The sequence below is a fragment of the Trachemys scripta genome, chromosome 2 (genome assembly GCF_013100865.1).
Source record: "Trachemys scripta elegans isolate TJP31775 chromosome 2, CAS_Tse_1.0, whole genome shotgun sequence".
In the NCBI taxonomy this organism is placed as follows: domain Eukaryota; kingdom Metazoa; phylum Chordata; order Testudines; family Emydidae; genus Trachemys; species Trachemys scripta.
The window spans coordinates 208,788,349-208,812,176 of record NC_048299.1 but is presented as its reverse complement, the minus strand read 5'-3'; the positions used below and the strand labels follow the sequence as shown (position 1 = coordinate 208,812,176).

General features: G+C 42.5%; 1 protein-coding gene across 1 annotated transcript in view; it reads right to left on the bottom strand.

The window, feature by feature from the left end:
* RNF125 (ring finger protein 125) overlaps window positions 1-23,465 on the bottom strand; it is a 25,509-nt gene extending 2,044 nt beyond the window's left edge. Inside the window, 7 exon segments of the mRNA XM_034759569.1 lie at window positions 251-365; window positions 1,444-1,551; window positions 4,361-4,422; window positions 4,425-4,450; window positions 4,981-5,075; window positions 8,231-8,384; window positions 23,284-23,465. Of these exon segments, the coding sequence (XP_034615460.1) occupies window positions 273-365; window positions 1,444-1,551; window positions 4,361-4,422; window positions 4,425-4,450; window positions 4,981-5,075; window positions 8,231-8,384; window positions 23,284-23,465 (720 nt within the window). The 3' untranslated portion in view covers window positions 251-272.
* Window positions 23,466-23,828: the final 363 nt, after the last annotated feature.

Genomic DNA, 23,828 nt, shown 5'->3' with positions numbered 1-23,828 from the left:
GGCTTCGGGCAGCCCCCTTGCCTCCAGACCCTGCGCCCCCAGCCGGGCACTTCCCCTCCTGGGCTCCGGCGGCGCAGGGTCTGGAGGCACGGGGCTGCCCGAAGCCGGTAGCGTTCAGGCAGCCCAGCTCTTAAACAGAGCCGCCATTTTCCCGGACATGTTCGGCTTTTTGGCAATTCCCCCCAGACGGGGGTTTGACTGCCGAAAAGCCGGACATGTCCGGGAAAAAGAGGACGTATGGTAACCCTAGTTGAACACCCTTTTCAGTAGAATTATGTGCTGTTTGGATGATTCACTTGCATATATTCTAAAAATGACTGGTACAGAATGTTTTCAATAAGGGCGGCTTCTACTATGTTTATATCCTGGAATAAGAAAAGAAAAAGATATTTAGGCATGCAGATAAAAACAAATACCGTTTTAACAAGCTACTTCTATTCTTGAGAGCTTGCTTAGACCATGACCCAACTAAACGTTGATTTCAATGGAACTATGTGCATGCTTAAAGTTAAGCACATACATAAGTAGTTTGCAGGATTGGGGACTTATTTTATACTACTCAATTTTAAGCACTGACAGTTTATAGTGGGAGAAATCTTTACTATGAAACAAATTTAATTATAAAAGGAAGAATTCCAGAGGAGACAGACAAGTAAAATATGATATGCAAACACCAGTAACTCCTATGTTATTTATTACAGGCCCCAGACATAGAGATGCATATTATATAATTACATATATAAATAACAAAATGTTGCATATCTCAGCACTCTGTTGCAAACAAGATAAAAAAATACATGAGCCATCAATAAAATATTACCCAACCCAGGTGTATTGCTCTTATATGCACGTAGTATAGATTAACATTTTATTGATGGCACATGTGGTTCTCTCAAGTCTGGCAGCACTTTCTCAGGGGTCTGCCCTCACTTTAGAAAGTATTAGATTCATCTCTTTTTTTCAGGATGGTGTCTGAATGGACGTCAGTCAAGGCGATAAAGGAAACCACTGAAAAATGTTTTTTGGAATTTTTACTGGTGTTTTGACTCTTGTGATGTATAGTCTAAATTTTATTGAGTTATGAAAGTGTAAGTAGCTGTTGTTTAATAGCTCAATTCATTGAAGCCAGTGGGGTAAGCTGAGGAACAGAGAGAGGCTAAGTATTTGCCAAAAGTCATACCATGACTTAGTAGCAGAACTGGGAAAAGAATCCATGTCTCCCAACTCTGTCTTGTGTTCTTACCATTAGAGTCGGGGCTCTTACCATTAGAGTGTTGCCCCCATTCATATCTGTTACATCTTCGTAACATCACAACATGCCCTAAGCATGACATTCTGGCAATCTAATGCATACGCTCACATGACATATTGATTGTCAGAGGTACGGAGGGACATATGTAAAGAAGTCAGGACAGTAGCTTATAAAAATGATTATTTACTCACTATGTAGTCTTCATGATTGAATGTGTGTCTGAGTTGAAGATGCCTTATAAAATTCCTGCTAAAATAGCTTGGATCTCCACCAGGTATTAAACGACAAATTGGACAGTACTGTAAGCAGGGGAAAAACTATAACTATTGAGTTTTCATTATGAAGACATTGCAGAAGGAAATATCAGTGATAAGGGGAGAGTGAAATATCTGGAACAGTAATAGCTAAATGGCATTCTCTGAGTGACATAAATTTACTGCCAGACACAATACACCTGCAGTCCAGCAGTAAAATTAGGTTAATCCCAGTTGCGTGTTTTCTGTTCAGTAGATACCCATGGGAATGTCTGTCTGCCCTCATCTCATGCTTAACTCCTTCCCTGGTACTGGCTAACCCAAGAGTGTTTAAATGAAATGTTATTTGTTGTGCTCCCAACCTATGTCCTGCATGATTTATTCTTCCACTGAAAATAATGGGGCATCCACTTACATATGTGGTGGATTACTGTACTACTTAAAACAAAAATGCCTTCATTGTTTTGGAAGGAGATTTTAGTTCCTTCGTAATTTTTGGTCCTCTGCAATATAGCTAACCATTGTAATTGTTGCAACATTTAGTTCAAATAATATCATAAAAATATTAGTGCACACTTAAAACAGCATTTGAATAACATACTTATAGCAAAGTGTAAAAGGCTAACTTATTGATTAATACTTTTAGAGCTAAATCCTGCTCTGTGCTCTTCTGGTATGAAAGAGGAGGTAGAAACAGCAGACTAGAATCTCTCCATGAACCTCAAGTGAGCACGCTCAGAAACAGATATCTAATGTGCCAACCCACACAATACATCCCATGGAGGGTGGATGGTCTAGTTATTACTTAGTCCTGCCTTGAGTGCAGGGGAGTGGACTAGATGACATACTGAGGTCCCTTCCAGTCCTATCCTTCTAGGGTTTCAAGATTAAGGGGAGAGGCCAGTCTCTAACTGCAACCACTGTCCTATGGAGTATTTCCCCAACCTGCCCTGGAGAACTCTTTGCTATGTGGCAGGATTCTGGTAGCAAATTATGCAATAAACAGTGTCTATCCGCTTGCTGTTCCAGATAGTCACATTTATAGATCATGTTGCTATGACATCAGTGTGACAGAGAAATTTCTTGACTCTTTTTGGGGTTTGTTCTATAATCTGAACATTATTTAAATTAAACTATAGTTTGTATATTTGTGTGAGGTTTTCAAGGACGATGTTAGACTATTTTAATGAAATGCTGTGTAATGTATATTATTTACTGGTCTATAGGGGATAAACTTGTTTAATTGTGGAGTGAGATCTTTTAACACAAGAGGTTAACTAAGTTTTAAGGGGCTTATTCTGCCCCATAACTGCACACAGCTACTGTTTATGCATTTGCTCTAAGTACTATAAATAAACTTATTTATGCTAAAAAATATAACATTTTTGTCTGGCGATTACCAAGTTGGCTTCTATATGTGCTGAACAATCAGTGGACTTGAACAAATAAATGCTGAACCTAATTTAAAACCACACAACTAAAATTTGGCAAAATATGGTCTGCTAGGATAGTAACTCTTAATGGTGAACCCAATCTTTAACTGTAACCTTATTTATTCTTCCCTTAATTTGTACTCTCAGTACTACAGACACCAGGGGTGGGTAAATTATGGCCCAGGGGCCGCATCCGGCCCCTTAGACGTTTTAATCTGGCCCTTGAGCTCTCAACGGGGAGCGGGGTCCGAGGTTTGCCCTGCTCCGCATGCGCCGGGGCTCCGCGCAGCTCCCGGAAGCAGTGGGATGTCCCCACTCCGGCTTCTACACGTAGGGGCAGCCAGAGGGCTCCGCACGCTGCCTCTGCCCCAAGCACTGCCCCTGCAGTTCCCATTGGCCGGGAACCGTGAGCATTCATGGCTGGTCATACAATTTTCAAACCTAGATGTGGCCCTCGGGCTAAAAAGTTTGCCCACCCCGATGTACACAGACCTACCAAAATGTTAACATCAATACAATAGTAGTTAAGCAGATTGAGAACTAACCTGCACCATAAGGGAGAAGAGAATGTTGTCCTTTGTTTTGTTAGTGATGAGGGATGGTTGTGTCATATATCAGTCATTCAATTTGTTAACTTTTTGACTTGGCATCCCTCAGGATCAGGTCTTAAGCAAATTCAACTCCCAGTGAAGTCAATGAGAGTCGTGCACAGAACTTGTCAAGATCAGGCCTATATAGAGGTCTTGATCCTGTAATTTGATCCCCACAGTCAGACCCTTATGCCTCACAGAGCCCTAGGCTTGGGGCCATGCAATGTATTTTTGTTTGTACAACTGGAATAATTTGTCCTTGTCCTGTGAGTCCTTTGTAGCTCTTATGAATCATTGGAGTAGTTCTCAAATAATGATCCATAGGTCAATGATCCATAGATTGTGCTAGGCAAGAGGACTATCAAGATGGACAGAAAATACTGCACAGAAAGTGGAGTCTGGGAGGTTAGGCGCGGATGTTGGATCCATGGAGAGAAATGACGAATACAGAATTTTAAAAGTGGAAGAATCACTGAATCTTGTAAAAATGTTGGTGGCATGGCATTTTGAAAATGCATGCCATTAGTCCAAAGGGCTAACTATAAACTATCCTTTGGAGCCATCATGACATATTGGGTGTATTTCTAGCGCAGAACTTTTGATACCATTTTCTAGCACCCGTGCTAGCTGGGGTGGAATCACTAGTACAGATTGGGACCAGGCCACTTATTTTTTTAATTACTGTGTCATCCAAGCCAAGTTTGTAATTAACGCTTTTTTTTACCTGTTGTCATGTCTACTAGTATCTACAGCCAAACAGAATCAATCAATTTAATATGTACGTTCAATAAAGTACACATTTGCACATATAACTGACTGCAAGATAGTTACCACTGCTCTCCTTTCTGTTCTATGGTAAGTGAGACAATGGTCCATTAGATCATCTTCATGCACTCACACTGGCAAAATGGACAGGCATATCTGGGAATTACAAAGATGGTATAATTATGAATGACTTTCTTTGTTTATAAAAAAACACGGGTAGATTTTGTTTTCCAAAAAGTAATGAGGATTTTAATTACCCTAAATATTTTAAAATGTTGATTCTTAGCTTTATGCTATACGATGGTTGAAATTTTTCAAAGAAAGAATCTGATTTTAAAAAAGGCCTTTTTTCAAAAATAAAAATGTTAACGAAAAAGCTGTTGACTTGATTTTTTGTATTTTTGCAAAGTGTCACATTTCATATTTATTTTTTATTGAAAACATTCTCAAAATCATTACTGGGTTTCAGTATACAAAAAAACTGATGACCATTTTGATAAAAAAGTGACTGTGAAAAAAGTGAAAATGGCTACATGTCAAACCCTGTGAAATGGAAACAACTTCCAAATTTTGACCTTTTTCTTTTTTTAATTGACTAGCTGTACTTCGTACTATTTTATCCCAACACCAATACATAGTAAACTCAACAGCACAGTGGTCACATTATGATCATCAAAGGGCTGTACCTTGTTACTGTGTCTCCGAGCTCTTGTAGAGGTCCATATTTTTCTACATATTGCTCACAAGTCCTTAAATGAACTCTCATTTCACTCAGACATACCTAGGCAATGTTAAAACGCAACCTGTTATTCTTTAGCCCAACGGACATGTCATATACCCGGTGGTCTTGTTCACTTGGCATAGCTTATTATCTTTGCCATTCTGAGGCCAGGTTTACATTATCTGCACTACAGTAGCATAGCTATGATGCTGTAGCTATCCTGCTATAACCCTGTAGTATAGATGCAGACTACAGCGATGGAAGGGTTTTTTCCCTTCCCTTGGATTTTTCACCCCACTGAGTACCATAGCTGTATCAACCTATTGTAAACCAAGCCTGAAAACTTAGAGGCCAGTTTGCTTAAGAGCTATTTTCATTAGATTGGTAGAACTTTAATTAAGGATATATCATAATTTCTATTATTAGCCGAACTTCTCAGGAGTTACAAGATCTTACTGACTGAACACATTATTTTAATACATTACCTAACAAAAAAGTGCATGTTTTGAGTGTAAAATTAATTAGAACTAGATATCTAGCAGTTTGAGGCTTTTGTCCTGGTTTTCAGACTAACACTTTAGATCGTGAAATGAACTGTTGGAGATAGTGGGCCCTACCCACCGTGTCTTATGCAGGTAAAAAGACCTATTTGATCACATTCTGCTCTGTTACACTGGTGCAAATCTTGACTGACTCCACTAAAATCAACTATACTTTTACCAGACTGAGGATCAAATCCTAGTCCTGACGAAGTCAGTAGCAATACTCTCATTGGCTTCATTGGGGCTGGGATTTGGGTCTTACACTGATGTAACTGAGATCTGGCCCATTTACTTTACTTCAGGACCCTGTTACAGTAAATCTTGTGAACCGGGCCCTTTAAGTATTTTCTACAAAGAAAAACAACAAGAGCCTTGTACTCTGACATATCAATGACATTTTTGTTGCCTCTGATATGTCTCAAATAAAAAAGAAATACAAAAATGCACATGTAGTAATATTAAGATCCTGCCTTAAACCATCCATTACCAGTGAAATAGTTTTCTGAAATACAAAACGCAAGGCAAAAATAAAAATTAAAAATCACACTATTATAATATAACATTCCTGATATGTTTCTCATGCTGTTTGTAATCTAACTAATCAGATAACAACAGCCCTGCCTAAATTTATCCCTTCATTTTGGCATTCCGCTGCAATATGTTCAGCTTACAGCTGATATAGAAGAATTAGGTTTTATTTTGCAGCTGACAAGACAAAAGGAAGTAAGACACTAAGAAAGAAGAATGAGGAAGGAGATGCTGTTCTGGCCTATACTTAAAATCAAAACAGGGTGGGGTATTCATTATGCAGAATGAAAAGGGGACAAGTAAGCAGTGAAAAGTTGTGAACAAAGTGAAAAAATGTTTTGGTTTTGTATATACTTTCAAATTAATGTATATGAGTAAAGTACCAATCAACTGTCTTCCTTGTCCAGACCTGCTAATTCACTCTCTTGCTCTGCTCTGCAAAGTTAGAAATGATGGGTCTAATTCTCTACAGCTTTGCAATTTGTTTAGTGATTTACACATGTGGACAATGGTAGCTTTTACAAGCAAATTTGCACAGGGGTAAATGATAACACAAATGCCTTGCCTAAATTAAGAAAAAAAGGTGGGTTTTTTTGTTTTTGTTTTTGTTTTTCCAGTTGTTAGCTCAATTGAGGTAGTTTAACTTGATGGGAAAACACCAGTAATACTAATGTAGATGCAATTTAATACCTTTAGTTTGATTCTAGCAGGTTGTTATAGCGCAGGGGTCTCAAATTCAGATGACCTCGAGGGCCGCATGAGGACTAGTGCATTGGCCCGAGGGCCACATCACTGACACCCCCCCTCGTTGCCCCCAGCCCCGCCTCCACTCCACCCCTTCCATAAGGCCCCTCCCCTGCCCCGCCTCACCTCTTCTCACCCGTTCCCTGCCCCCATTCCAACCCCTTCTCCGAAGTCCTCACCCCAGGGGGTGCAGGAGGGGGCTCAGGGCCGGGAGTTGAGGTGCAGGAGGTGTGCAGAGTATGGCAGGGAATTGGGGTGTGGGGTGCAGGAGGGGTGAGGGGTGCAGCAGGGGCTCAGGGCAGGGGGTGCAGGAAGGGTGAGGGGTGCAGCGGGGGCTCAGGGCAGGGAGTGCAAGAGGTGTGCAGGGTGTGGCAGGGGGCTCTGGGCAGGAGGTTGGGGTGCAGAAGGGGTGTGGGGTACGGGCTCCAGCCCAGCACCGCTTACCTAGAGCGGGGTGGCAGCGCCGCGCCCCATGGCCAGGGCAGGCTCCCTGCCTGCCTGCCCTGTCCCCGCTCCACTCCAGGAAGCAGCCAGAGTCTCGGAGGAGGGGTGGGGGGAGAAACGGCTCCATGTGCTGCTCTTGCTGCTCCTCCAGGTACCTCCCCCAAAGCTCCCATTGGCCGCGGTTCCCAGTTCCTGGCCAATGGGAGCTGCAAGAGCACAGAGCTCTCTACTTGCCTCCCACCCCCCTGCTCAGGGCTGCAGGGACATACAGTAGTTCAGCTGCTTCAGGGAGCAGCGCGGGGCTTGTGGCAACACGGGGTAGGCGGGGGGAGGGAGCGCGGGGAGCTTGGCGGGTCGCACGAAAGAACCCCACGGGCTGCATGCGGCCCACGTGTTTGAGGCACCTGTTATAGCGTAAGGTTTTGCAGCTGAGCTAACTCAATTTAAAAAAGCACTTTTTCTCTAGTCTAAACAAGGCCACAGTCTAAGGTAAATCCTGGCAAATCTGGACCTGGGATAAGTAGGTCCAATTGGTCTGACTGGGTTTATTTTAGAGTTTGTTTATATGAGGAAATTGACTGGCATCGCTACAGCAACATATTCTGCTTGCCCTGAGGCCAGGTCTATGCTAAAAAATTAGGTCAACCCAGCTACATCTTTCAGGGGTGTGAAAGTCCACACCCCAGAGTGATATAGTTCAAGGGACCTGAGCCCCAGTGTTCACAGCACTAGGTCAATGGCAAAACATTTCCATTGACTTAGCTACTGTCTCAACGACTGCGCTGGGAGATCCCCTCTCATTGCTGTGGTGTATGGCTACTCTGAAGCACCAACTGCAGTGTGCTACTGTAGCAGTTTAACTGTAGACACAGCCTAGAAAAGGGGCCTTAATCTTATCACTTCTTGTGTACAGAATATCTTTAGAGTTAATCAGTAATGAATGTTAGGTTTGCAAACCTGTGTGTCACACTCTGTGCAGTTTTGGTATACACTTTTCATCTTCTTGGCAATATCAGTAGCTGGAATTCCTTCCGAAGGAAGATAAGCCCGGCAATAAGGACATGTCCATGTATTATTCCTTAAACTTGTAACAATACAGGAGTGACAGAATCTGCATAAAGAAATTAATGGAAAGTGTTCTATTTGTTTTAAAGTAGTGCATAATTATGGTAACATTCCAGTTGGGTATGTGTATATATGTTATCACTGATATAATACGGCATGATGATCAGTTTCTATTGCAGTTCTAGTCAGTTAATAGGTGTGTTTGCTCACAGCATCCTACTCAACAGCTTTGTTGATAAAGTAATGTACAGGTCATTGGAGTTTCTACAATAGGAAAATTTTTATCCATAATGTTTCATTAGTACAGCAACACTGATGGTAGCAAGGGTGACTCCTGTAAGTGCAGGCAGTAAAAATGCCACATTTTAGCATGTTGCTCCTTGACCTGATCAGCCCATGTCCCACATATTAATGCTGCCCCTGGCAGGAATAATTTGCCTGAGGGTTGGTAGAATGTTAGGGCCCTGGTCTGACTATAAACCCACAATAACCCTGCTTTTGCGGCATCATTGTGCACGTGTGTGTTCACTAAGAGTATTTAAGGGCTGTATATTGGTTTCAAAACAATAAGCTGTAGGTTTGTTTGGCAGATTTCTCCTGCACTTGATATTGTGAATAGAAGTAAATTATGGCAGAAGCTGTAATACCTTTGAAGGAATGAGAGTAGGGGAGGTTTATTCAGACAGCAATATCTAGGCTAAAATAAGAATAGTTAAGGGTTCACGATAACAAGGGGTTAACTTGTCTGCAACCCTTTTAAACATCTATGTAAATTACTTAAAAACCTGGACAGGAAGATAATGCTTAGGTTACTTTATGTAAATGAAGTGGCTATAAGGTCACAAATGCACAATGAACTATGGAGGGAATTAGATGCTTTTGAATTTCAACGTGATAAATCATAGTACATCTAAGAGTTTGGTATTCAGTAGAAAGAGAACAAATGCAAGAGGATATAGGGGTGGATTGGGGTGTGAGGAAGGTTTGAGGGCTAATGTGAATTTTGGGAGGGTGGGCCTAAGTCCACCTAGACAAGAGGCCCACCTCCTCAATTGAGGGAGGGGCCACAGAGCCCAGAAAACAAGATTCCACGAGACAACAAATGATAAAACACAAATAGGAGTGGGGGTCAAAAGTTCAAAACAAGGGTACCAGATGGGGACAATAAGCAGAGAACCTAGACAGCATCCACTGCTTCATAAAGGAGTCCAAGGAGTCAGTGGATGCTGCCCAGAGACACTCTGCTGAGAGCAGTGAAATGACAAGGGAATGAAGTAGGCCCTACAGTTGCAAAGAACGTCTCGGTTGAGTGTCCTCCTCCTTGACTGAGGTATGGCCATCATGGTCAGTGCTAGGAGGAGGTTGACTAGGAAGTCATATGACTTCTTGGGGTCACAGATAGGGAGTGCATAGCAGAATAGATGTGGAGTAAAGTGCAAACAGAAACTCAGCAGCAGGTTCTGAAGGAGCCAAAAGAGGGGCTGCAATCTCGCACATTGAAGGTGGACGTGCAGCAACGATTTCATCTCATCACAGATGGGACAGGCGTCAGGGGCATTAGTTACCATTATTCCTGGCAGACCTAGGTGGAGTAAAGGTTGTCTCACTGGGGTTCCTCATCCTTGCAAGGTGATAGAACACACATCACTGTAGAACATAAGGCTACGGATATGCCCTGTTTGAAGCAGGAGTATGTAGTTATGATCTCTGGCTAGTTTTGCAGACAGAGCAGCTGGATATGGTCCAGCCTACTTGACTGGTGCACCATAGGTAGTGGGAGGGATCGGAGGACATAGCCTTTAATTTGAGCCCTGACAGCCCAGGAATAGGGGCTGGTGGGGGAATACCCTATTTCAGGACCTGTTCAAGAGAGAAAAAATGGATTCACAACACATCAGGCAGTTCATTTATATCAGGATTGTGTTTACCCCAAGATTAAACTGGAGCCTACAAACTGGGAAAATTGGAAAGAAAGTGGTATAAGGAACTGGAAGAATTATCTAGTCAGACACCAGTCTTATTGGAAATGTGATAGAATTGGCTTTGGAGATGTCTTTTAAGGCAGAATATTAATATAAATTGGTATAAAAGTGTGGTGTCGTGGCGTATCAGAGAGGTAGGCATGTTAGTCTGTATCCACAAAAACAACGAGGAGTCCAGTGGCACCGTAAAGACTAAGGGATTTATTTGGGCATAAGCTTTCGTGGGTAAAAAAACCCACGTTTTCAGATGCATGGAGTGAAAATTACAGATACAGGCATAAATATACTGGCACATGAAGAGAAGGGAGTTACCTTACATCCTTAGAGGTTTTTAAGGCCTGGCTTGACAAAGCCTTGGCTGCGATGATTTAGTTGGTGTTGGTCCTGCTTTGAGCAGGGGGTTGGACTAGATGACCTCCTGAGGTCTCTTCCAACCCTAATCTTCTATGATTAGAAGTGGAGAACCAGTGTTGACAAGGCCAATTCAGTCAGGATGGATATGGTCCACTCCCAATAATTGATGAGATGTCAATACCAAAAGAGGGAAAATTGCTTTTGTAGTGAGCCAGCCATTTCCAGTCCTTGTTCAAGCCCAAATTAATGGTGTTAAGTTTGCAAATGAATTGAAGCTCTGCAGTTTCTCTTTGAAGTCTTTTTTTGTTGAGGGACGGCTGCTTTTAAATCTGTTATTGAATGTACAGAGAGATTAACATGTCCTCTAATCAATCTAATTAGCAATCTAATCAATGCGTCTGCAGTATGTAAATTAACCATGTGAAAACTGGCTGAGAATAATGAGTTTTTCATAATTGTCCTTTACTCAAACTATACATTTAAAAAGGTCTAAGGACCTAGCTGCACTACCCCCCCCCCCACACACACACACACCACATTTGACTATGAATGCAGGAAAATTGTATTATAGTTTTTTCTTTCTTGCCAGGTGCAGTAGCACTGATCCTGAGGATTTGGACCTAGAGCTCCAAATGTTGCTAACAGTGCTGGAGCTCAGCTGGTGTTAGCAACACTGGGGAAATCTTTGGAAAATGTCCAAAATGTAGACACCCCCACCTAGGCTAAAACAATTCTGTAACACAGTTGTAGTGGTTCTGAATCTTCACTCCCTTGCCCCTTGTATAGTAATTTACACCTGTGCAAAGTAATACTACCAAATCAGACTTCTGAGACTGATGGTGGCATTTTGCACCTACTCTGCAAAGTGCAAACAACTACACAAAGCACAAGGGACTGGTACATCAGGCCTAACATGTTTTCTATCCAAGAATAAACCATGTTCTAACATGATTTGACCTCCAGCCATGTTTCACAGCCAGGTTTTAATCTGGATTATGTTTGTATTTTAGACAGGGTTTAAAAGGTGTTTCTGTTTCTCTAACAAACGGAATAGTCTTCTGTAAACATCCGTGATCATGGTTCAGGTGAGTTGTCGGGGCCTCTCCCCTATTAATGTCACATGGCATAAAACCGGATTGCTCTTTGTCCACTCTACCTATCAAATCGCCATTGGGGAAGGGTGATATAGCATATCAGGACAGATAGAAACACAAGAATTTATTGTATACAGATAATATTCTGTTACTGGGCAGACTTCTTCCCTCTACTGACTAACCAAGAAACAATTTGGATACATTTCAGGCTATAACATAAACTACTCTACAGCTGAAATCCTACCATTAAAACAGTTGGCCAGTTTTATTTACTCAATACAAATGTAAATACATAAACACACCTCTACCCTTATATAACGCTGTCCTCGGGAGCCAAAAAATCTTACCGCATTATAGGTGAAACTGCGTTATATCGAACTTGCTTTGATTCGCCGGAGTGCGCAGCCCCGCCCCCCCGGAGCACTGCTTTACCGCGTTATATCCGAATTTGTGCTATATCAGGTCGCGTTATATCGAGGTAGAGGTGTACCACAAAACAGCCAGAATGGGGGTAGAAGAAATAAGCTCTGAGCTTCTCAGGATGTTGTCCTTGAATCTTGTTGAGGGCCCTATTTCTCTGCTCTCCAAATACAACTTCTGGATGATTGATTGATTGATTGAAATCTTGTGCAAGAACTTGTCTCTCAAGGGCACATGGGGAGGAATTGTAGGAAGGTATTGGGAGGACAGTGGCATAAAATGAGTAGACTTAGCCTGAGTAATGTGATGAGTTGTGCTAACTTGAGCTTTAGCCTGTACCCCCTGTAACCAACAATTACTTGTTTTGTCTGAGCTATTGGCTGAAGTAGGACTGAGTGGACTTGTAGACGCTAAAGTTGTACATTGTTTTATTTTTGAATGCAGTTATTTTTTGTACATTATTCTACATTTGTAAGTTCAAGTTTCATGATAAAGAGATTACACTACAGTATTTGTATTAGGTGAATTGAAAAATACTATTTCTTTTGTTTATCATTTTTACAGTGCAAATATTTGTAATAAAAATAATATAAAGTGAGCACTGTACACTTTGTATTCTGTGTTGTACCTGAAATCAATATTTGAAAATGTAGAAAACATCCAAAAATATTTAAATAAATGATATTCCATTGTTTAACAGCATGATGAATGGCTTGACAGCCCTTTTTTTTTTGTTTTTTGTTTTAAATAGTGGTTCTGTTTAGTTTAGGGTTTTTTTTAAGGGGAGAAAGTTGGGGGATAAATGGAGTGAAGTGTTATTTTTTTAAGCTACTTCACCCAGTTATATTTTTATTTAGCAGGCTGGCCCCTAAGCTAGGGTTGCCAACTTTCTAATCGCACAAAACCGAACACCCTTACCCTGCCCCTTCTCTGAGCACCACTCCCGCTCACTCCATCCCCCCTCCCTCCGTTGCTCGCTCTCCCTCACTCACTCACTTTCTTTGGGTTGGGGCAGTGGATTGGGGTGCAGGAAAGCGTGAGGGCTTTGGCTGGGGGGTGCAGGCTCTGGGGTGAGGCCAGAAATGAGGGGGTGAGAGCTCCAGGAAGGGGTGAGGGCTCTGGGGTGAGGCTGGGGATGAGGGGCTTGCGGGGCAGGAGGGGACGCCAGGCTGGGGCCGAAGGGTTCGGCGTGAGGGAGGGGGCTCAGGGCTGGGGTCTAGAGAGGGCATGGGCTCCATCTGGGGGGTGCAGGCTCTGGGATGGGGCCAGGAATGAGAGGTTTAGGGTGCAGGAGGGGGCTCAGCGCTGGGGCAGGGAGTTGGGGTGCAGGGTGCAGGCTCTGGGAGGGAGTTTGGGTGCAGGAGAGGTCTCGGGGTGGGCAGGGGGTTGGGGTGTGGGAGGCAGTGCAGGCTCCGGCCAGGTGGCGCTTACCTTAGGAAGGCTCCCTGCCTGCCCAGGCTCTGCGTGGCTCCCTGAAGTGGTGGCATGTCCCAGTGGCTCCTAGGTGGAGGACCCACAGGCACCGCTCCTGCAGCTCCCATTGGCTGCAGTTCCCGGCCTAGAGGCTGCAGGGACATGCTACCGCTTCTGGTGAGTTCTACTGCTCTTACATTGGGTACAACTCAGTGTGAGTAAGGCTGGCAGAATATGGCCCTAAATTTTTATTATGCTCTGCTTACTATTTTATTTCTAGCAATTCTAGTCTAAACAATACATACACAATAGATATTTGTGCACGTACAATATTATCATGTGTGCTCTTTTTTGGTTCATAAGCACAGGGAATTTGTAAATTCAGTTAACAGTTGGTTACCAATTTGTTTTGTGATGGATCCATATTATATTACCAGCAGAGTTCCGTTGTCCAGAAGACAACCCTTGGGAAAATGACCCCCTTTAGAAAATGGCAAAATCTTTTTTGGGGGAGGGGAGTAATAATCCTTTTGGATGACGTTTTACTTTCCTTAATTGCGTATAGGTATCTGGATAGTGTGGTGATAGGTGCCTTTAAAAGGTCAGGGTCAAATCTATCTATCTATGTATGTATTTTTGGAGTATGACAAAGATCAAAATGAAGTATGACCCAATGAGATCATGGAGCTGCTCGGGTGGAAGGCAGTATATGCATGAGTAATAATGTTATAAAATAAAATATAAGGATGCTTGAAAAGAGGTGATTTTAACCAATCTGCCATGTAACCCTGTTTGGTGTCGGTCTATTTGACAGTGTGCTTAAAATGGTGACAGCAGTTAGCAGGTTTTTATGCAAGGGCTGTTAACATAGGTGCAAACACATTTTTAAGAAATTTTCCTTTGCGTTAAGTTATTGTTTCAGATGCAAACAGCCATGGGCCAGATTCACTTCTGTGGGCGCAGGAGGAATGCAAATTATACCCATCCATCTCCTCCTCTGCCTAATGCAACCACAGGGCAGCTGCACTGGCATGCAGATACACCCCCAGGAAAGGTATGTATTTACCTATTAGAAAAACCTTTCCCACTAACCATGCTAGCTTGCAGATTAATTATCCAGTCTGTGAAAAGGCACCAAACTTTTGGAATTCAAAATCCAACAGGCTAGACTCCAAAGTAACAGTCTGAGATGTTGAGGTAGTGGTGGAAGCAGAGCTCTCTGCCTTTCAGTAAATCACTTGAGCTGCTCCATTTGGCTGATTTAGAATGCCTTCCAGTGAAGATTCTTAAAGTGACCTGTGAAAGATATTGAAAAATTGGGATTGGGCACATTTTTATTTGTTTATTTATGATGCATAAAGGAGACCTGTAAAGTTGTGTGGTTTTTTATTTAAGGTTTTTTTTTTTTTTCTGGTTATTTGCTTAGCTTCAAACTATCAGATATCTCAAGTCTGGCCTTTCTCTGGTTTTTCTGGTAGACTTCACGTATGAATGATGTTATTGAGCTTTCCCACCTTAAGTGAGGACTGCGGGTACCCCCCGCTGCCTGCAGCTCTAGAGGCCCGCAGCAGCCTTGAGGTCAGCAGTTCCCTAACCACAGCTAGGAGCTGTGGGGTATCCCCACCACCAGCCCCGGCTGGGAGCTGCGGGGTCCTGGCTGCCTGCAGCTCTGGGAGCCCGTGGTGGCCGACACCTCTGGGGTTTCCCCCACTGCCTGCTGCGGCTGGGACGGAAGCTGCGGGATACCCTACCACCTGCGGCGGCTTGGAGCTCTGGGGGCCGTCACAGGCAGTGGGGGTACCCTGCAGCTCCCTGCCCCTGAGGGGGATGGGGTACCCTGCAGCTCCCAACCACTGCAGGCTGACGTCATGGAGGTCGCTAAAAATCACGGATTCCGTGACTTCCGCAACCTCTGTGACTAAATCATAGCCTTAACTATAATCTCTGCAATGTAGACATGTCCTGAATATGCCTATGGTGTTGAATCTTTAACAAAGATATCCTTTGTCCAAAGAGTTCATTAGACACCGTAATTATAAAAGTGCTTCCAAAAGCTAGTAAAAAACAAAGTTTTAAATGGATAAAAATAATTTTCCTTCTCAACTGCACACCTTTCAATTTGTTGTCACTTGTGGTGTCATTACTTCACTAGTTTTTTATAAAGTCTTGCCGGATAGACAAACCCTGAATTTATAATGTAAGAAACAAGCAGAAAATGAATACTTTTTTGGTGGGTGGGAGGGGGCCTTTCTGCATATGTTATAATGAAACAACAACGGGGAACAAGCTCAATACTTTTAAAAAGACTGAAAGAATCCTGGAATGAATCCTCAAATATAAGAAGAATAAACAAAACAAAGAAATGGTGCAACCAGACATGTTTTCTTACAAATGATGCTTACTTTTTCTTGTCATGTGTTAAAATCTGTAAGTATTCTGCAGTGCATAAAATTGTAGGCTGTGGGTTATCAGTAGAATTGCATTGTTACTTCACTGATTAATGGTCTTGAAAGTAAAATAACCTCTCATTTTTTGAAAGGTCACTACATTCATTCTGTATTATGTTAGGATGCAGTTTACTATTGTTTTGCAGTGTTAAATTAATGAAGATAAGATTTTTAATTTGCTTTTCTGCTGACAGATCATTTTGAAAGCAGCCCTTTCATTTCTAATGGCTTAGATGTCACATGCAGGGAAGGTGGAGCAGATTTTTAAAACGAATCATTCAAATTCAGGGAATAGCTTGGGAGATAGAGCTTATAAACAAGGACAACAGGAATCTGTAGAGTATTGCAGCAATTTCTCATCATCTTGCTTCCTGCACTGGTGGAATTTTTGAAGAGATTTATTTTTTTATTCTACCTGTCCTAACTTCTGATTTTGTACTCAATACCCTGATGTTAAGCACTTTAGAAATTCATGTGGCAAATAAAAATAGTTAACATTATTTACCAGAAAGATATAAGCAGTACATTGTCTTAGTTCAAGGGTTCTCAAACTGGAAGTCAGGATCCCACAGGGGGTCACGAGGTTATTACATAGGGGGTTGCGAGCAGTCAGCCTCCACCCCAAATCCTGCTTTGCCTCCAGCATTTATAACGGTGTCAGATATATTTACAAGTGTTTTTAATTTATAAGGGGGGTCGCATTCAGAGGCTTGCTATGTGAAAGGGATCACCAGTACAAAAGTTTGAGAACCACTGTCTTAGCTGTTGCTGGACAAAGGGCATGATCCTGTGTTCATTGTCCACCCAAAATGGGCACTGATTGCACTGGGAGTTTTTGAGGCACAGGGAATGTAGGATTGGGGAACAAGGCCTTGATTGTTCTTGCCAGACCCTCTCATAGAGGAGTCCCTCCATACCTGGATCTCTCATACCCACATGGAAATTACCACTGATGGATTTGTAAGAGACAGGGAGATAATTATGAAAAAGGTGAATAAGCCTGAGCTTCTCACATTGGTCTTAATACTGCTCTCTGTTGTGAGTATGTCTGCACTGCAATTGGGAGGTGTGATTGCACCATCTTCTGCAGACATACTAGAGTTATTTTTGATGTAGTTAGCTGGACTAACAATAGCTGTGAAGCCAACACGGCATCTAGCCCCACCTGCCCAGAACTCTGGGCACACACTAGAGTGGCTAGTGCATGACCCGGTGTGCTGCTGCTGCGTCACTGCTATTGTTATCGGAGTTAGCTTTGCAGCACATGTAGCTAGATCAATCATACCTCCTGACTGCAGTGTAATCATACCAGTGACATAAACCCAGAGCAATTGATGCTAGCGGGGATACTCAGGACTTGCATCAATAAAAATGAAAGCAGAATTTCACCTATTGCATTTGTTAATATGCAAGTATATGTTGAACAAAAGTGGCATTCTGAAAATTATTAATATATAACAAGTACTGGAAGTTTTAAGTTTTAGATTGCTATATTCCAAATTTAGTAATGCACAGAAATGTATCCAGATTTTTATCCTGATTTTTAATATTTGGTTAAGAATGGAACCTGATATATACGATATATTTGGGATGTGCCAGTTATTTTTTTGTGCTACATATTTTTCCTAAGAAAATGGGACAATTTTATTAATATTAACAAAATATAAATAAATTATCATGAAGCTTGGATAAGTATTCAAGTTCCAGTCTATATTTTCTGTAGTTTAATACCTTTATATGAGAAAAACCAAATGTGACCCACTTTTTAGTAAGGAATAAAAATGAGACCCCAAAAGGTTTGACATATCCCAGATATAACCAGAATACCCTCTCATATAGATAATTTACATAGCTGTATCCAGACCTGACTGGAATTAGCCAGCTCTTGTTAAAGTGGTTTTTTTTGTAAATTTAAGTTGCAGCTTTGATTTGGGAGTAAAATACAATTTTTTTCCAATTTTCTGGCATCATACTTTACAGGGGTGATTACATCTCCTTAATGTTTAAATATAAGTAACTTTTATAGTAATATCATTAACTTACCAAATAAAAGATGTAATGACAGTAAAAGGAATACTTCCTCTTCATGTAGTATATGCTCATACATCACACTACTGATGAATGATTACAATAAGTGTAATAGAAGTTATATTTATATTTCATGACAAATAATAGGCGGGCAAAATATCAAATGATGTACTTTTCTATTAAAAAATGCAGCTAAACATGCCTTAATGCATATGATATATTTTAAGAGCTCAAATGCTGGTGCTGACAAATTGATCAGGTCAGGATTACATTCCTGTCAGATTCCTGGAATTTAGTATTTTCTGTAAGTAAATGTACTTCCTTTTACCAGTTACTGTTTTCTCTTACTTTTACATGCTGCTAAAGAGCAAGGAAACAATGTGTATATTCTCTGTTATGGGCCAAACGCTAATCCAGGGTTTCTCAAACTTCATTGCACCATGACCCCCTTCGGACAACAAAACATACTACACTACCCCAGGGGTGGAGGTGGGGAGGAAGTGCTGAAGCCTGAGCCTGCCCAAGCCCCACTGCCCAGGCGGGGGTGCCAAAGCTGAAGCCCAAGGGCTTCAGCCCCGGGCGGGGGGCCTGTAACCTGAGCTCCACCACCCAGGGCTGAAGCTGAAGCGTGAGCCCCATTGCCCAGGGCTCAGGCTTGGGCTTGGGCCCCAGGCCCCAGCAAGTCTAACGCCAGCCCTGGCGACCCCATTAAAACAGGGTCGTGACCCACTTTGGGGTCTTGACCCACAGTTTGAGAATCGCTGCTCTAATCTAATTTATACCTGAGTAACTATGGAGTCATTTTATGGGTGTAATCTCACCCTATGTCAGCTCAAAGTCAATGGCAGACATTAGTGATGCTACATGATAAAAATGTCATTAGCCAATACTCAGTGTATATCAATTCAATTTTCTCCAACAAGAATGCAAGGAAAAATAATCAGTGACTAACAAACTATAGGCTTCTTGGTAAATTAGACTGTGCTCAAAGATTAACCACACTGATCTACTTTCTGTATGAATAATGTGTGAAATACACTATATCATGCAAGATAAGAGCAAAATGAATTAATAAGCAATTACACACCTATCTCTAATGTGTGGAAAGAAATATTGCATATGATGGGGGACTTTAATTTGGGAGACATAAAATGGAGGTCTCATGGAGCCAATAGTAAAACATCACTAGAATTTCTAAAAATTATAGATGATGATGATGATGAGGAAGGTGAGGTGAGGAAGATTATAAGTGAAATTGATTGGAAGGAAAAATTTAGACAGAAAAATGTGAATGAAAATGGGGATTTATTTTAGAAGAGTTTATTAGATTACCAAAATACCACAATTCCACAAACATGAAAGAGGACAACTTTGATTAAAAGTCCATCCTGGTTAAGAGAAATAGTGGAGGCAGCAATTATCCACATAACAAATGGAAAAGAAGAGAAGTAGATAGCAATCAATATAAATTAGATATATAATGAAAATTGAAAAGGGAAGCTAATCACATCAGGGAAAAATCTATGGCTGGCATGGCTAAGAACAATAAGAAGGATTTTTTTAAAGTATTCTAGGAACAAAAAAATCCTGGCATGGGTATATAGGTATACTAGATGGAGGTGATAAAATTATTATTCATGATCCAAAAAAGGCAGAAGCGTTCTATAACTATTTCTGTTTTATATTTGGAAAGAAGCAGGATGATGTATTTATATCACAGAAGGGTGATGACCTGCTTTCCAATCCATTAGTAACAGAGGCCTTTTCTATACTACAAAGTTAGATTGACATAAGCTGCCTATTGTTGACCTAATTGTGCAAATTTCTACACTTAAATGTGTCTCCCAATGTCTGTTATTGTCTGTTATTCTGATGTAGTAACACCACATCCCCAAGTGGCATTGAGCCATGGTCAATGCATTGAGTTTGATGCAGTACAAATATAGACACTGTGTTACCTATGTTGACCCTAACAGTTCTCTAGAAGCTGTCCCACAATGCTTGACGCTGAGCGCTCTGGTTACAATTGTTAATTCCACTGCCCAGGGTCATGGGGACCAGAAGGCCCCTTCTGCTTTCAAGCCCTGCAAATTTTTGAAGTGCCTTTTCCTGATTGTCCAAGTTGGCGAGCATACGTAGCAGCTCTCCTTTGTTATGCACAACTGCCCAGCTGACCATCACGGTTACATGATCCAGATGTGCTCTGGTTTGGTCTGTGGGGAGAAGAGGCTGTCCAAGAACAGCTATGGACTAGCTGTAGAAAGGTGGACATCTATGAGTGGATTGCACAGGGAATTCAGGAGAAGAGCTACAACAGGGATCAGCAGGAGTGCCGTATGAAAGCGAAGGAACTGTGGCAAGCATATTAGAAGACCAGGGAGGCTAAAAGTAGATACGGTGCTAGGTCGCAGACCTGCTGCTTTTACAAAAAGCTGCACGCCATAATTGGTGTAGACCCCTCCCCACACCACCATGGATACCTCTGAAGATCCTAAGTCACTGGTCCATAGTATGAACAGCGAGGACGAGGAGAAGGCAGAAGAGAAAGAAGAGGATAGGGAACATGTGACCGGGGGCCAGCTATGCTGCGAGCCAGGACTTGTTTGAGACTCCACTGCAGTCCAGTCAGTCCTGGTAGTTGAGCACAGGCAAGCCCGATGCAGAAGATGGAACCTCAGGTAAGAGTGTAAATTTATTTCCCATTACAGTGCTGGTGCCCTCAAATTAGCAGGACACAGCTGTCAACTTTTCATTAATTTATTTATACTAGAAGAGGGAGCGGAACAACAAAGAGAGGTAGCACTGTTATTGGCTTTTCATTCCCGCAGTAGAGTTATGCAGAGGGGCCATGCAGAGCAGTTTATGTACACAGGGATGTCCCTTGAATCCTCCTGAGAGATCTTGGTGACACTTTCATGGAGGTACTCTGCTATCCTCTGCTGAAGGTTTCTAGGGATGGGAGCCTTATCTCTTCCTCTGCAGTAGGACACTTTCCCTTGCCAATTGACAATAACTATTGCAGTAAACAGGGTAGCAGCGTAAAGGCCTAGGCGGTTTCAGGACACCAGTAGCAGCTGTGCTTTCTTTGCATTTGTTGCCCGCAGGACTGAGGTATCAGCTAAAATCACTACTGCCTGTGGAAAATGGTGCCAATATTTAGTACCATTGCCCTGGCCTGTGTACCCATAATTTCACACAACTGAGCAATTCCCTCCTTATTTCCCTCACCCCTGGCGGGTCAGACCATGGCTGGAGCTGTGAGTGGCACCGTGCACAAGCACCCCGAAGCAGAAGTATCAATAAGTATGTCTTATTTACAACTTTAGGGGAGCCAGGGGAGGGAGTTCTGAATCTTAACTTTTGCTTTTTTGGGAGCTATACCGACAGTGTGTTTTACCTGTAGCTGCTGCCATTGCAGACTTGAAGGGTTCCCTCTCCACACTTGAGGAATGCCTGAGCCAGATAAGGAGAAGAAAGAAGAGGACTTGGGATGACACGTTCAGAAAGACCCCACAAGCCAGTGCAGCATCAGACCATGAACAGAGGGTCTGGAGGATGAATATTGCAGACTGTATGGAAAAGGAAGGAGCAGTCAGGAGAAAGGCCAAGGAATCGGAGAGGAAGATGCACCAAGACATGATGGGGCTTTTCTGGTAGCAAACACAGAAGCTGCAGACTCTTGTGGTCCAACAGATTCAACAATCCGAGGCACACCTGCCTTTGCAGTCCATGGACAGCTGCAGCAGAGCACCTTCCTACATACCCCCTCAACATTACACATGGCATATGGAATCGCATCCCTACCCCTACCACTCCGCTCTGAAGGACATTAAGGACAACCATAATTTCAAATATGCTGATTTGTGAGAGCCACGGTTGATGTATGTGTGGCTAAAATGGACATGAATCTTCCTCCCTCCTCTTTAAGCTCTGTTCTATAAATTTGTTAAGATTTTAACGTATTTGCTTGTAACTTGCATAGAATTTTAACTTTTTTTTTTTTTAACTCAATAAAACTCTTATTGTTTGGAAAATAATTCATGTTTCTTCGTTCCCAAGATATGCTGCAGAATGGCTGGCAGTATTGAAAGCACCCACTTACTTGTGATTGTGCACTTTGACACAACTCATAGGATCAGTGTCAAACACAGTGTAATAATCATAAATGTGCAGCAAGCACCACAAAAGTAAATAGGTGCATTGTCAGTGTTATTCATACAGTTGTGCACCAAGCACCACGTAATTCCTAACAGGCCCCCAAACTGCAGGGCCAGGGAGAGCACAGTACACTATAACACATTACTGTGGCGTGCTGCTAAAGTGCTCTGTCAAAGCCTTCCTGAGCTGTTGAGCCCCTCATGGAGCTCTTCTGACAGCCCTTGTATCTGGCTGTTCAAACTCAGCAGACAGCTGCTTCACCTCCACCCTCTGCCCTGGGGACAACCTTTGCCTCACAGATATAATGCAGATTAGAGCAGACAGCTATAACCAATGGGATATTTTTTTCACTGAGATCCAATCTGGTGAGTAAACAATGCCAGTGCCCCATCAATCTACCAAAAGCACATTCAGCTGTCATTCTGCACCTGGTGAACTGGTAGTTGAATCTTTCCTTGGTGCTGTGGAGGTGGCTAGTGTATGGCTTCATGAGCCAAGGGATCAAGGGGTTGGCTGGGTCCCCCAGGATCACTATTGGCATTTCAACATCACCAATGATAATCCACCAGTCAGGAAAGAAAGTCCCTGCTTGTACTCTGTGGCAGGGCAGTCTGATGCCAAAATAGGGATGTGTGTGCTGTGTATTGCTCCACCGCTGTTTGGGAACCCCATTGCTGCAAATCCAGCCATTAGGTCTTGCACATTGCCAAGAATCATAGGCCTGTGTAGCAGGAGACGATTAATGGCCCTGCACACTTGCATGACAATGGCTCCACAGTGCATTTTTCAACTCCAAAATGATTTCCCACTGATTGGTAGCAATCCAGTGTTGCAAGTTTTCACAGTGCAATCGCCACTCACTTCTCCACTCTCAGTGCAGCTCTCATTCTGGAGTCACTGCACTGGAGGGCAGGGGTGAGCTTGGCACGCAGATCCAGGAATGTGGCCTTTGTATCCAAAAGTTCTGCAGCCATTGCTTGTCATCTCAAGCCTGCATTATGATGCAATCTCACCAGTCAGTGCTTTTTTTTGTGGGCTCCACCATTTACATCTGCTCAATGAATGCCACTAACGATCTTGAACTGGTTCTTGCTATATCCCACAGCAATCTGCCCTCCATGAAATCATCATATGCCCCATAGCTCTTCTTGAGGTTCTGCAGATACCAGAGGATCATGCGTCCTGTGCTTGCAACGCTCATGACAATAGCACAGAGCTGTGCAGGTTCCATGCTTCTGTCAGAGATGGTGGACAGCAAAATGTCTCATGTGGATTCATCGGATTTTCAAAATAGGCATGAAAATTATGTGATAGAGATGGCATTATGGGATGGAGAAAGTTGCATGATGGGAACTTGACTCCTCAATCCCAGTAACCCCTGCGTGACTCCTTTCTGCCCCACCATGCATTGCCAAAACTTCCTAAGAGTCAGTGAACTGGATAATGGCGAGTTGCACATTGGGATACCTATCCATGGTGCTCTGCACTGTGCATCAAAAAAGCATGCCTGGTGAGTACATGCAACACATACACAGGGACCCACATATGCACACACATATGTGATATACTAACTGCAGTAGCTTTATGCCAACGT